The sequence below is a fragment of the Chelmon rostratus genome, chromosome 4 (genome assembly GCF_017976325.1).
Source record: "Chelmon rostratus isolate fCheRos1 chromosome 4, fCheRos1.pri, whole genome shotgun sequence".
Taxonomy (NCBI): Eukaryota; Metazoa; Chordata; class Actinopteri; order Chaetodontiformes; family Chaetodontidae; genus Chelmon; species Chelmon rostratus.
The window spans coordinates 7,203,797-7,219,218 of NC_055661.1; the positions used below are offsets into that span (position 1 = coordinate 7,203,797).

The following is a 15,422-nucleotide window of genomic DNA, read 5'->3' on the forward strand; positions in this document are numbered from 1 at the left end:
AAGCTTTGTGTCAGTGCAATTCATTATTATTTTAAATTAATATACATTATTTGGTTATTGGCAGCCCTTTTTTCTGTGTTTTTGACTGTGCTGAAAGTGACATCTGGGACCAAAACTGCAGGATTGGTTTAGGAGGAAACCAATTTTTAATCATCAAGACGGCTGTACACTTGCTTCACTAACCCAGCAATGAGATCGGAATATGTTTGACTGCTTTTGTTTCTTTAGCAGGTTAGCAGCTACTGATGAGTGTTATACCAGAGTGGGAGGCCTGAATGCCAGAAAAAAATAAGATTGGGGACCCTCTGAAGAAAGTATCTGTTACGGTGCAGGTGCTGCAGCAGGGCGGGTTACCAGATTCAGTCCGTCATGCTTAAATCATCCTCGTTATTTTCATCCTCCTACTACTTTTCCTGCGGGCTGAGAGACCTGGAGCCCAAAGATGTTGTCATTTCCCCAGTGAGCCAGACTGTGCTCGGCTTGCCACAAACTACAGGATGAGCTCATACTCTATTACTTATTCATAGGCACCGTCACACAGGCTGACGCAACCACAGACAGACACACTGGCTAAAAGGAGGTGGACTGTAACAGATGGGCTGGTAGGCGTTTACCCGGTGGCAACAGACCAGCAGGATGCAGATGATACTGAGAAAACAAAAAACAGCCATCCTGATATGTTTCTGTGAAACATCCTGCCTGTCTTTGTTTGCTGCCTGTTGTTTGTTAAATCTTGGCTGCATCTTTTTGAGCTAAATGTTTGCGCTGGACCTATAAAATATGTTTGAAATTGGCAGCTAGACACGTGGCACTTTTTTTCACCACTTTTTCAGCTTCTTTCCCGCTGATGAAAACTGGCATTAGGCCTCAGAAAGACCATTGGGTGTTATTTACTGAGCTTGTCCATGTTTCACCCCGTTACTGGTTTGTTTTACCATGCTGGGTCCTTTTGTTTGTCTTAGTGGGTCCATTTATTTAGCCTGTTCTTCAAACAATGGCTGCTCTCCGACTGACGGCCTTGTCTTGTTTTCTGTTTGTGAATTAAGTAAAATGAAATGAAATGAAATGGAAATATGACCCCGAGTTTCAGGCTTCAATGAATCACTCATGGTGGACCTCAGTGTACATTGGTTGCACAAACACCGGAAAATATTAGCGTGGTAATCAAACTTTCACTTCAGTCATTCAGCCCAACATTTTGCTCGTGTTTCTTGTTGGGGAGGGGGTTAGTTTTTTTTGTCCTAAGCAATGAGACCATCAGAGTGATGCATCCGTCCCGCCAATTGACTTTTTTGATTTGACAAAATCATTTAGTCAAACAGGTTGTTTTTCTCTACACCCAGACACAAAGCTGCTCAGCATTGCTGTTTGAAAGCCTCCCTGCTGTCTTTTGAAGAAAACGATAACTGAACAAACAAGGAGGTCAGCTGTCTTGTGTTTCTTTTGGTGACCCTTATTTGCTCCGGTCCAGGCCGTGGTTTGTGTTGACACAGAGACGCACAGAACGGCTCAGAGTAGCACACAGAGTGGTAACCATGGCAGCACACTTAATATTACATCAATGACGTATCTCCACTTTTAGATTGTCCTGTGAGAAGTGTCTGTAAACAGTCAAGTTGTTGATGTAGCATATATGTGTCACAGTGCTGACTTGGATTAAGATCGACTTGCTGTTTTCTTTAGGGTTAATTAGTAAAGTAGCAGGCCCAGCCGCTCCCTTATTGCCACCATTGTGGTGCCCTTCAACAAAGCACTTAAGTGAGCAGAATCGCCACAGTGGGTAACAGATAAGATATGTTTGTACTGAGCAGGTTCCAGGTGTGAATGTGTCTGAGTGTGGAGCAGAGTGCTGCTGAAACAGTCTTTGTGTGCTGTGAACCCACCCTGAATTAATAAAGGTTTAAAAAACATTCCTCTGCATTAGGCCTGATAAAACTCTAATAAATCTATAAAACTGCAGTGACATTCAGGCCTTTGAGATCACAGATTTTTGAAGGTTTTACCACATTCACTACATGTGCAAAATATCAGGATACTATGAAAACTATCCAGAGACGAGAATCTGCAGAGTTTTTTTGAAATGATCACCCTGTGATAACGCTGTTTTGTGTGAGTATCACTTTCATAACTCCTTGTTATGAAAGGGACACACACACACACACACACACACACACACACACACACACACACACACACACACACAACACGGTGGGAAGAGGGTGGAGATGTTTATTGTCAGTACACGTAGACATCTGACAACAAACCAGTTGCCGTAACTCATGTGTGTGCTTGTGCGCCTGCGTATGTGTGTGTGTGTGTTTTCAGGGGCTGTAAATCATTGTGGTTTTTTTTTTTTGAAAGCCATCGTTGCCAGTCTATCTGTCCTCAAGACACGCACACTGACGCAAACAAGGTATACATGTCTTGTGGACAGCTGTGATGGGATCATATGCTGCAGAATGTCTTGACATTATTACTTGAACGATGTTAATAGCTGGAATAAGAATTGCCTGATCATGAAGTGCAATGAAGGAGGGATGAGAGAAGAAAAACTGTGTGCAGAGAGAGGAAATTCTCTTTGTTTCCAGGTTTTCCAGGGCTTCTCTTTATCCCTTGGCGTTCATGTTCAGTTTGCTTGAATCATGGCCTTTATTGGAGAAGCTAATTTTCCATCTTGGCAACACTTACCCACATATTGATCATAACTTTGGCTCCTTGTAGTGTTTGTTATGCATGAAATGAATCTGCAGCTGGATGCATTGTAATTTAATCTGGATCACAGCCTTTGCTACATGTGTGGGTTTAAATCTGGTACGAAGCCTGAGACGTGTGTGTATGTGCTTTATACACACAGACAAAGAAACTGTTACTGCTGAGTCACTGGCAGGAGGACATGTGTGTTTTATTTGTGTGAATAAGAACAGACTTATATTGAGGCAGACAGGCTGCTGAGTCATGTAACCCTGAATTTTAACCCCACGTGTTGGAAAGACAGTTTTCCATCCAGCAGTCAAGGCACCTCCATTTACTTTGCACCCATTTATTTTCAAAGCCTTTCAAATGTTTTTTTTTAATGCAAAATTGGATCTGTATGTGTTTTCCATGGCTTTGCCAATTCAGAGGCATTAATCTGAATTCTTTTTCTCTCTTGTCTTCCCTCCCCTGCTCTCCATGTTTTTTCCTCCTCAGGACCAGTTTGATAATCTGGACAAACACACTCAGTGGGGGATCGACTTTCTGGAGCGCTACGCAAAGTTTGTCAAGGAGAGGCTCGACATAGAGCAAAACTACGCCAAGCAGCTACGGTACACACACACACATATACACAAACAACAGCAAATAAACACGGGCAGATATACACACTAAGGCTTTCAGCGTACAGCTATGGGAGATTTAATGTGATATATTTTTGTTTCTTTGTCTTCCTCTTGCGAAAACAGGAAGATTTTTTGGTACAAGGACATCCCCATCAAGCTTTTTTTGCCCTAAATCTGAGTCATTTAAGCCAGAGTCTCTCCCAGTACTGAGTCCTGATCTGATATTTATAGGTTCCTACATTATTCATCTGCACAGACATTTAAGTACTTTTTAGTTACTGTTTTAAAACAAATCCAATTACTGAACAGCTTGCTTAAAACAAAGCTAGCCTGCATCATGCTAGCTTTAATGAATTCTTAGATTTTTTTTGTACAGTGACCTAGAAAGAAAAACTTACGGTGGAATCAGACTGCACAGTATTTTTGTCTTTTGGTCACCGTGTCCGATTGGGGAATTATAAAATCAGTCTTGCTGTCTGAGACATGGCAAAGGGCCAATGTCTCAAACGTCATAGAGCCAGACCGTCCTGAAGCTTCCTAAATACAGATTCGGTTGCCTTCCATGACAATGCAGGGACGCTCATTTTCAATTCAGTCTCCACACACCTGTCATGTTGGGTGGTGATCTGGCTGATTTCTCTAGCATACACATAGTACTAGAAAATACCAAATTTCAAATACAGATTTGACAATATAGTTGTGCAAAATGTTGAGAATGTCATATATAAAGGCAAAGTGAGCAGTGATGTATTCATTGATTTATTTTAATTCAGTGTTTCAATGCCTGTTGAGACAACTCAACCCAGTAATCCTCATTAAAAACCAGTCCCAGTGGTTGTTGGTGTGTGATTTCAAAGAGGGGAAATCCCCTCAGAATGCCCAACACACACACACACACACACACACACACACACACTACTGCTGTAGGTGTGAAGAATGATCAAAGATTGAGCTCTGTGTGTCTTGATGTGTGCACATTTTTATGTGTAGTTCAGACAATAAGTCAGGCAAACACACACACACACACACACACACACACACACACACACACACACACACACTCTCACTCGTCTGCTCTCTAGTTAAATCATTAACTCGCTGCTTTAATGGAGTCTGTATGGTCAGAGCCTGAGGCAACGGACAGGCAGAGACTTTGATGTTTAAGTCTTGATTCATCTTTAATAAAATACTGAGATCCTCTGTGTGTGTGTGTGTGTGTGTGTGTGTGTGTGTGTGTGTGTGTGTGTGTGTGTGTGTGTGTGTGTGTGTGTGTGCATGCATGTGCACGTGTGTGTGCGTGCCTGTCTGACTGCCTCCTGCTGCCTCTACCTGTCTCTCTACCAGGCTTGAAATATCAGACAGTGTTTTAACCTCTGCATGTGCTTGTCTCTGTCTCTCCTATCAGGAACTTGGTGAAGAAGTACTGTCCAAAACGCTCTAAAGATGAGGAGCCAAGGTGGGTGAATTAAGACCATTTGTTCTAGTTTGTCTTTATGCTTTTATTTACTACTTGAGCGTCTCCTTGCTGTGAGTGTAAAAGGCCTGCTAGACAATATATTTTTATCCTTCCTGTGTTGGAAATGATATTTGCCTCTTGGTTTGTAGGATCCAGACTCTGGTTTTGATGTGGTGCTGCACATTCTGTCTGTCTGCAAAAACAGTTTAAATGGCCTTATGAGAACAGTGCACTGATGCACCGAGCAAGTGCTTTAGGCCACTCAAGGAACACTTGATTTGTTAAGCACATTTCAAAAACAAGGATGACTGGATGTGCTTTAAATAAAATAGAACATATAACGTAGAAAATTTAATGGACCCACTCACCTGTCACTATCCTCACTGAAACAGATGATCGGCCTGTTGAGCCACATGCTTTCACACTTTCACCTCAAGTGGTCTCACTGTGTGTTCTGACTACTGTTTTTGAAAAATGTGGCACATTTTAACAACATTGTATAAAAATATTTCATAGGCTGGAGAGAGTAAAATATCAGTTTGTATTCAGGTGGATAATCCTTTGCAGCCACTGATTCTTATGGTCTATGAAATTTTCTACTCATTTACACAATACAACGTGTTGTTGCTGACAAACATGCACGCACGCACGCACGCACGCACGCACGCACGCACGCACGCACACACACAGTGTTTCCATCACTTTTGTACGCTGTGTGTCCAACCATTCCTTTTTTTTTAGTCCTCTGGTCTTGAAAATACCTGGCAGTCAAGCTAAGTGGTCTTGATTGAGGTCACTGTATGACTGAACTGTAAAGGCCTCTATTTAAAGTGAACTGCAAAAATTTGGTAGTGTGTTATATTTTGCAATGTCTGTTCTGTCATAGTTCACCAATGAGATGCTGTTAAGTCATGAACTACAAACTAAAATTCATCCTTGAAATTTGTGAATTAATTTAGAATAAGAAGAAAAAACTGCAGCTCTTCTGAGAGTGTGTTTTTTAAAATTCAACTGTGTCTGTTGTGCAGGTTCACATCATGTCTGTCCTTCTACTCCGTACTGAACGAACTCAACGACTATGCTGGTCAGAGGGAGGTGGTGGCGGAGGAGATGGCTCATAAGGTGTACGGAGAGCTGATGAGGTACAGCCAAGACCTCAAAGCTGAGAGGAAGCACGTGAGTATACTAACAAGTTAATGCTTCACCGTTCTCTGCATACAGTATTCTTGAATAAAAGTGACGCACAAGGTTTATTTTCAGTGCTTTTCGGTGCATCGGTTGATAATTAAGACCTCATTTCTGAGAAAGCTTGTTGCTTCCTGCCATAAAACGGATGTCGCTCGCTGCCCTCAGCGTCCTCTGTGTCACCTCATACATATGCATGTGCGTTTGTTTTTCTGCTTGGCTTTTCTCAAGAGGCCAAATATGTTGGATGCGATGTCAACATCTGTCTTTTATGTCTGCGACCATGTGCTGATGCTATTATGTGCTTTGGAAGAACAGCGCCATCTTCTTGTGCAGCACTGTTAAATATCAATGTACATTCTGTTGTCCCCAGTTATGATCTTGCTTGTTTGTATTTGTCATATTGATGTCTTAAAATAAAGGAAATGGTAGATCAGTTCCACAGGCGACAAACTGCTTGCTGATCTTGAAAATAGAAGCTGTTCTTTTATAGCCCGGCAGTGATAAGAGTGTTGCACTCATGACTGGAGAGTTGCTAATGTTGGCTGTGTCTTTTTTTAGCACAGAGCCTTATTTGTTGAGGCATAAAGAAACACAACGCCCATTTAATAGTTGTATAATACGGTCATCTGAACTTTGTCAATGTCTCATCTCTCTATTGGACCAGAGTAAGGATTTACACCTTGATAGGATCGGCTGCCTTTTCCATGAACTGACCAATTCTCTTGTTTTGTTATTACCTGCCGCACAATGGTACTGATTTTTCTGATTCACATTGTCCTTATTCTAGTCTATGAATTCCAGTTGAAAGTAGGTAAAAATATAAATATATTATCTTACAATTGAAGGCATCATGAACTTGCCTTCTTTAGTTTGTAAGAATTTTTAAACAATGCCTCCAGTGGAAGCCATGACATTTGATAGAAACGATTACACACACAAAAAAAGAAAGCACAGAAAATCCCTTTTTTTTTAACTCACTGAGGGGAGGATGTACTGTTTCAACCAGCAGAAGAGGACAACCCCAACTTTATCTTTATTTACTTGCTTTTCCTGAGGCTTTTAACCACATCACATGGTCTTTATATGCAGACAGATCTTGCTCAGTTGTCATGGAGGAGGTAGATGTGTTCAGTGGCAGTTCCGTAGCACTTGTCTCCTCCCTGTTGGTTGAAAAGTAAAACATCAAAATAGTAGTTTTGACAAAACGGTCCCAACTCCAGATCCACTACTGTCTTTTTCTGGACGTTATCCACATCATGTGGTCGTGATCAGCGTGTGTCTCTGCGACAACTGAGCAAACTCTGTCTGCTGATGCAGCTGACAGCTCAGACCTTGTGATGGGATTGTTTTGTCAAATTATACATACAATAAAAAATCAAATCAAACAGAACGTTGTGAAATATGTTGTCTCCTAACAAATATTCTAACCAAGACTGCAAAACTTACTACTGGCTTTCGTAATAAGTAACTAGGTTTTAGTGCAGTTCAGCCTTAATTTTCATTTTACTACTCTAGTCACATGGCTCTAGTAAATCTTTGCCTGCAGCCTTCCCACCTTTCTCTCCAGTGGATTGTTGCTGTGTATGTAACTGTGAAACAAACTTAAAGTCCAGTCATTTTGTACATGTGCATATGAATGTGTTCTTATATACATTATTTATGTGTATTTTCCTGTCTTCTTCCTGTCAAATTGTCTCTTGTTTGTGTGTGTATGTGTTTGTGTGTATGAGCAGCATCTACAGGAGGGCAGGAAGGCCCAGCAGTATTTGGATCATTGCTGGAAACAGATGGACAACGTAAGTGTGGAGAGAGGAGGAGGAGGAGGAGGAGGAGGGATGGAAAGAAAAAATGGAGTGTTTAGTGTAAATAGTGTCTGTTAGCGACAGCCAGCTGTACTCATCTTATACATGTCTGCGCGAGGAATGCAAGAAATGCTAACAAAGGTAACTGTAGGACAAATGGGGATCCAATTAGCCTTTAATTCCACACATGCCATTAGTTAGCTAAGAGACAAATATGGCATCTCTGCCACTTGTGTATGTTTTATATTAAATCTATTATAGGCACCGTTCTGTCAGAACTGCTAGAGAGTATGCTATTATAGTGTTTGTCTGTGACTGAGAACATACAGCAGTGTCCTTTTCCTGGCAAACTTCCCAGTCCATGGGGACCAAAAACAGGGGCCAGGATCAGGAACCACACACAAACGCACACACACACACACACACACACACACACACACACACACACACACAGGCCTGAGTATAGACCAGCTCCTCCCGAGTCAGTCCAAAGCAAAGGCCCATGTGCCACATTTGGCCCTTGACAACCTTCTTCTTGACTCCTCAAAAGCTCCAGAGAGAGATTCCATGTGTTCACGTCTGAGGTCATTTCATTTGCTGAGTTATTTTATAACAATCTGTTCATTAGAAGACTTATAATTAAACCGCCACAATTCCATAAGAGCTGAAAAGCTTATTGCTGCTTGTTAAATGTATGAATAATACATGTCCAGTCACATTTTCTGTCCCATAGCTGATTAATGGAGTTGCTTCACTCTTGCACATCTGATGCAGAGTGTTTCAGTGTGTGGTCTGCGTGACTTTAATAGTGACTACTTAATGACTGGACTGTAATGTCTCAGCTATTCACTGTGTTTCCTTCACTCCTAATGTAACCCAGATGGGCCGGCAGGAAGTAAACTATCTCTCTCTGTCTGATTCATCTCCCTCTTTGAACTCTTTGAAAAAGACAGGAAACAGAGACAGTGCATTCTAATGAAGAGGTTATACACTATATTCTTTGTTCTCATTGATGAATTTAACATTGTGCCCTCTTCCTTTTTCTTTGCTTCTTTTTTCCAGAGTAAAAGGAAATTTGAGAGAGAGTGTAAAGAAGCAGAGAAGTCCCAGATTACCTACGATCGGTTAGATAATGACATCAACGCCACCAAATCAGAGGTGGAGAAGGTAGGAAGCTCCCACCTGCACCACACCCGCTGTCAGTCATTTATTCTTCGACAAACCAGTGCAATAAACTGTCCTCAGCTTCTCCTTTTTATTATCAGTGACAGTAGCAGCATGTTTACTTTCAGTCTGCAGCGGGCAGATGACTCAAGGCTTTAAATTATTGGATGGCAGACAATAAACATACACCTCTTTATGTTGTATGTGTATGTATGTTTTGGCATTAGAATCCATTTTTAAAGTTCCACAATTCAATAACACAGCTTCATCATACCTAATGTTTTGTTTTGCTTAAAGTTAGCAGTGCGTAATTGATGCCCATGAAATTATACAGTAGCTCCTTTTTTCCCCCTCACTTACTGTATAATTAGACTATGTGGATTAAGTTTAAGCTTGACGGAACATAAATCTTTCCATATAGAGTTTAAAGCACAGCCCAGTAAGCCTTGTTTTTAGATGATGTGTATGTGTTTATGTGTGTGTGTGTGGTTTGTGCTGTTGAACCTACAGGACTCCTATTAAAACTTGACTTTCCATCCTTTCTAGGGAAAATAAAAAAAAGGGTGACTTTCTTAGTTCAGCTGCAGCTTCATTTTTTAGAGTTTCAAGTACCATTATTTGTGAAATTTTCTTGTGTGGTGGTTGTGTGTTGGACAGACAGGAGGGTGTGTGTGGTTCTGATGTTTGTGCTGAATTGTTCAGGCCAAAGCCCAGTTCTACCTGCGGACTCACATGGCTGACGAGAGCAAGAACGAGTACGCTGCTCAGCTCCAGAACTTCAACGCAGAGCAGTGGAAACATTTCAACAACGCCATACCACACATCTTCAAGGTAACGCAAGCATGTTAAACTGTAGCTTCACGTCCATGTTTGAGTTTGTCTTGTTAGCGTTTGAATAAAAGTCTCTGAATTTGAGTTGGTTGATTCAGTTCAAGGTTTGTTTGTTTTTTTATTTTATCCATTTCATTATTTTTGATTACATTTTTGTAACATTTCTATTCCGTGAACATAATTGAGTAAATGTTCAACAATACTATACGTGCCAGACAGCAGCACTACCTATGAAATAGCCATCTTTTTTTTTTTTTTACTGTGAAAACACAAGAGATTGTTTCTATGCCTTTGTTACTGTGCTGTCTATTAAGAGCCCCCACAGCACAAAAACCTTCACTTTTTATTTCCTGTGTTGCATATTTTCCCACTGAAGTGTGTGTACACATACAAGGAATTTGAGTCTGGTTTTAAGTTGCTCTAAGTGTACCTTATACACAGCTCAAGGGCACTTTACAGGAGGATAGAAATAACCAAGCAGCTAGAAACAAGGACAACAAAGCTGAACAACAATAAAGAGTTAAAAAATAAATGTAGAGCTGTTATGTACAGGCGGGTACAGTAGGTGTAAAAGAGATGGTTATATAAATGTATAAAAAGCAGCAATGACAAACAACATTTAATGTCTATATAGATGCATACACTGTACACACTGTAAGTAGTGATGGTGGTCCATATACAGTATACACAGCATGCAGCATATTTGACAATAAATGATTTACGTTCGAGCACAGTGTGTACCCTAAACTGTGAATTTATAACTTGTATGTTAGTGGATGTTTTAGTGTTTGTATTGACACTATATGACTGATGTTAACTATTCATCAGAGTGAAGTGGTATGGAAAGAAACTGCTCCTGTGTGTGGCTGTGTTGGGCGCCGACCAGAGGGGAGAAGTTTGAATGTTTGGAAATGATTACATCCTAAAACTGTTGTCCTCTTTAGAGAAAGTGTCAGTCCCTGTCTGGGTGTCCCATTAAATGTTCAATTTAGCAGCATTTCTAATGTAAACCATTATTAATATATTAAGTGGGTGTCAGTGCTGTCGAAGTGTCTGTATGAGGACTGCAGCATATGGCTGGTTCCTAGTGTTTAGTCCATGTCCTCTGCCCTGTGTTACAGAACCTGCAGGACATGGACGAACGTCGGACAGTGAAGCTCGGAGAGACGTACCGGAGCTTTGCTGAGGCAGAGCGGAGAGTCATTCCCATCGTCTCAAAATGTTTGGAAGGAATGGTTTCCGCTGCCAAAGCTGTCGATGAGCGAAGGGTATGTAGTAGACTGGAGGAGGAGTGCCCTGTAAGGAAACTGTCCTGAAGAAATAAGCCATTACAAAAGTAAGGGGAGGGGTGAGAGAGGGACGAGAGGAATTCTGGGTGTTAGAAGGCAAACTCATTTTTACTTGCTTGGTATGTCCTCCCTCTCTTTCTGTCTCCCACCACTCACCTGTCCGTCTGTTTTTGTCCCTTTTGTCCCCAGGATTCATCCATTGTCGTGGAGTCGTTTAAATCCGGCTTTGAACCTCCAGGTGACTTCCCCTTCGAGGACTTCAGCCAGAATCTGAGCAGAACAGGTTCAGATGGGACCATCAGCAACACACCTAAAGGAGACAGAGAGAGAGACGGGGCCCCGGGGCCACGACCCGACCCCAAACACCCCATGAGCAGAACCAAGAACAAGCTGTGGCTGTTTGGGAAGAAACCAAAGGTACAAAAAGTGAGGGGTGCTTGTTGTAGTTTGAATCAGGTGCTCAGCTATTGTTGAAAATAGACTATAAGATAAAAAGCTCCAAATAGATATCTGAAATTTTCTCCTTAAACATGAAAAGAGCTAGTCATTTATCAAATCAGCATCATCTCTTCATACTAGTGAAGCCATATTGTGAAACTCCTGTGGAAACACATGGGAACAGTGTTCTTGTGTCATCATTTGTTTTTTTAAATTTGAAGAAATCTTGTTTAAACTGAATGAGGCAAAAGTAGAAAAAACAAATTCTCTTCTTACAACTGTGCTAAACAGCTGTTCATAAACATTCATAGGATGCTTGTAATCATTTATATCTGCATTGTTTTATAAGTGCAGACGTTATGCATCAGTATACTTAATATGTTGTTGTAAGTGTGGACAATAGTATTTTTTGACCGAGAGGAAATGCTCATGAGGGCTCTTAATAATGCATTACAGATATAGTAGTCATAGGAAATGCCTTCAGAATTATACTATTTATTTTAAATGAACAACAAGGACTTAGTGTCTGTTCATTTTGCTGGTACACAGTTAAAGAAAGGCCCAGTGTTCACTTCCTCCCTGTCGTGCATATTATAGTTAGTGCTATAGAAAATCCCAGCCCTGCAGCTCTGTCAGTCACATCCTGAACTCATTCATTCTGATGTTCTGCCCGGCCCTCTGCAGTTCTTTCTCTTGCAGAGACTTTGCACATACTGTACAGTACAGCAGGAAAATAAACACAGGTAGACTTAGGTCATGTCACTTTCTCTGCACCGTCCGCTCCACCTGCTGTAGGTTTTTGTCACCCTCCCTGTGTTTGGAACAGCACTCTCAAATCGTTTCTCCGATACACTCCTTGGACCTTGGCCTGCACCGTAAACACCATGTTGGTGAATCATTAACAATCTGCTGTTGGTTTGTGTTAGCGTCATCAGGAACCTGTGTGATGGATAAGGATGTGTGTTTGTGTCATGGGTTAGTTTAATTGTTTAACACATGGCGCCCTAAATTTTCACAGGTGTGTCCCATACAAGCTTGAATTTAATACTCATACTCATAGTTAATACTCATGACTAAAAAAGTAACAAAGTAAAAAAAACCCCAAACATCTTTAGGTATTATTTGGTTAAATATTTCTTGAGAATTTAACGCTCAAAAACTGAGTTCAGCTGCTTCGTCACATCAATGATGTGATCAGATTTGACTGACTATGGCCAAGCTAATAATAATAATTGTGTACGAGGTCGCCATGGTGCTCTGACTTTGTGAAGAAAGGTCACTCGCTGGAATCCGTGTGAAGCTGAATGTTTTCATGATAAGTTCTGTTTCATTTGCAGTTTCAAAAGTAAAAACTTTGACTTGTTCTATGTGACCATGACAAACTCTCCCCCAGAGCTAGAAACCACCATCAAACAAGAAATGGTCTCCAGTGTGCCGCCCTGACCTCTGGCTTTGTCCTCTCTTCCTGCCTCCCCACCAGTCCCCTTCCACCTCTCCTCCACCACCACCTTCCTCCTCCTCCTCCTCCCGTCCCCGGCCCACCTCCCACATTTTTCCTCCACCCCGGTTCAGCTCTGACCGAGTGAGCCACTATCTGTCTGAGATAAAGACTACAGTTCCCAGAATCCCCCAGAATTTGAAGGGCCTGAGGAGAGGGGTGAGACAGGAAGTAATGTTGTAGTGTGTTTGTTTGAGACAGGTTGGTGTGATTTTGGTCTTCCAGGGTGTCTGCAGTTCCTGGAAAAACTTAAACCCGGGTTTTAGAAGTGAGAAAGGGGTTGTGTTTTCTGAGGGATGCAGTCATATTTCTGCTCTCGTAGCTCTGATTTGATTAATATTTTCAAAACGTGATTTAATTCTAACTAGATGAAACTTGCAGACACCCTTTTCTCATTTCTTTTTTTGTATTCTCTGTATTGCTTTCTTGGTTTCTTTCTCTTTCTTCCTCTCTTTCTCTTGTGTGATGTTTTTCTCCTTTCATTAATGAGACAGATTTTCGCTCCAATCACATGATGGAGGATCCTGCTGATTGATGGTGTGTGTGAGGGGTTTGGAGGGTTTTTGCTGTTCTGGTGTCAGTGTTGTGTGGGTTAAATGGTGGCTGAGAAATGTGTTCCCAACATCATGTGTGTGGATCTGATGTTGGTATGGCCCGAGTTTGCCGTGATCTGTGTGTGTGTGTGTGTGTGCGCGCACGCGCGTGCGTGTGAGCGTGCATGTGTTGGAGTGGCTCTGCTAACAGTGTCATTATGCTCTGTAGCAGAGCTTTCAGCTTTCAGTTTAACACAGACTTGTGAATAACACCCGCCTCACTGCCAATTCTTCGATTGGCTTTTGTTCTGTCAGTTCCACCAGGACCATCTGTGATTGGCTGCTTTTAAATGTGGGTTAAACCTCTCAGAGGAACAGGTGGATGAGCTGACTGTGGTTATGATGCCCACAGTTTATGGAATATAAAGTAATTCAGAGAGATGTCATCCAGACAGATACAGTCAGGGATTTGACTTCAAACTGTGTCAGATGTCGGTTAAAAGTTTTCTTGTGAGCAGTTTACATTGGGTGTATCCCTAAGGCCTCCAAATCATGTTGAATTCATTAAGTATTCCCATACTTTAAACAGAGCTGCATTGATGAATCAATAAGTTGATCAACAGAAAATTAATTGGAAAATACTTTGATAATCAGTCCATCCTCTGCTTTCAGCTCCTCATGTGACGATTCTGTGTCATGACTGTAAACTGAATATCTGCAGGGTTTGGACTGTTGGTTGACTCTGTAAAGACAAAGCACTCAGTCCATGAATTGTATAATAATCTGCATATTAATTGATAATGACAGTTATCATTAGTTGCAGCTCTCATTTTTAATTCAGGGTTGTTTACCTCCAGATGTGCATCCTCACAGTCTTCTTCACTGCCTTTAAAACAAACTGGTATGCTTGTTTGCACATTACTGCCACCAACTGTTGATAAATTGAATGGCACAAACAAAAAGGCACCCGCGTTGCACCCGTTGCTCTGTGTTGCAACTAGTGGTCTGAGGCTCCACAGGGTACTTTTAATTATTCATTTAGAGATTGTCATTTAATAGAGATATGCAATAATAAATTTTCAGTTTCTACCACTCATTCAGCCCACATGTTTTTCTCCAAATTATCCTGAAGGAATTGCATTCATTATTTAATCAGCAAAAAAAAATCCCAATTTCATTTTGATTGAAAGGCTGTTCATCGTTGAAGATTTTGTCACTTTACGCCAAAGAAAAACATAAACGTGCCTCCCTTGAAGGCAGGAAATACAATCACAAGTGAATCATTGCACAGCAGATAAAAGTTTGTGTCCATTAAGTAGACATGCGGCTGTTATTTAGCAAACATGAACTGTGGAAATTGTTGTTGAGTATACATGAAGTATGTGAGAGCGTTTACACTGGCCTCCTGGCATGTGATGATTCACTGCTATTTTATCAGGGAGTTACTGGGAACACATATCGATCCGACTGGTTTTTGATGCTGACCCGCTGGCGTGTTGGTGGCTGCTTGACATACTGACAACTAACCAGCATCTCATGTTGTTTGTCTCTTTTCACTGTAACGGTTAATGCGTCAGTGGTCAGTGAAGATGGTAAGTGTGTGTTTGTGTGTATAGACTAGACCCAGCAGTGTAGGTGCTCGTGCACATATCCTCACCATGTAGGACTTCCCATAGTGTCCAATATGTGAATCCAGTAGTGATAGTAAAGATAGCTCCTAGTTCAAATAGATGATGATCTTCTTTTCACCCACTAAAGCTGTGTTACACCCATTAAGGTACAAATAGAGTTCCCCAGTTTTAGTCCATTTTAATGTGAGCTGCTGCACAGTGTCGCTCATCAGTACTGACACTGTCCCAGAGAGGAAGATGTGTCACTTCAGAGGAAGATTATTATTTCTAGAAAG

At 41.3% G+C, this 15,422-nt stretch overlaps 1 protein-coding gene across 3 annotated transcripts in view; it reads left to right on the forward strand.

Annotated features, from left to right (window-relative positions):
* fnbp1l (formin binding protein 1-like) overlaps window positions 1-15,422 on the forward strand; it is a 49,691-nt gene that overhangs the window by 23,588 nt on the left and 10,681 nt on the right. For 2 of the 3 annotated variants that reach the window (XM_041935641.1, XM_041935642.1), the window contains exons 2-10: window positions 3,190-3,305; window positions 4,723-4,773; window positions 5,802-5,949; window positions 7,695-7,757; window positions 8,826-8,930; window positions 9,630-9,758; window positions 10,880-11,026; window positions 11,237-11,464; window positions 12,966-13,142. In XM_041935641.1, the coding sequence (XP_041791575.1) occupies window positions 3,190-3,305; window positions 4,723-4,773; window positions 5,802-5,949; window positions 7,695-7,757; window positions 8,826-8,930; window positions 9,630-9,758; window positions 10,880-11,026; window positions 11,237-11,464; window positions 12,966-13,142 (1,164 nt within the window). The remainder of the gene's footprint in view (window positions 1-3,189; window positions 3,306-4,722; window positions 4,774-5,801; window positions 5,950-7,694; window positions 7,758-8,825; window positions 8,931-9,629; window positions 9,759-10,879; window positions 11,027-11,236; window positions 11,465-12,965; window positions 13,143-15,422) is intronic. The other variant, XM_041935643.1, reaches the window with a different exon arrangement.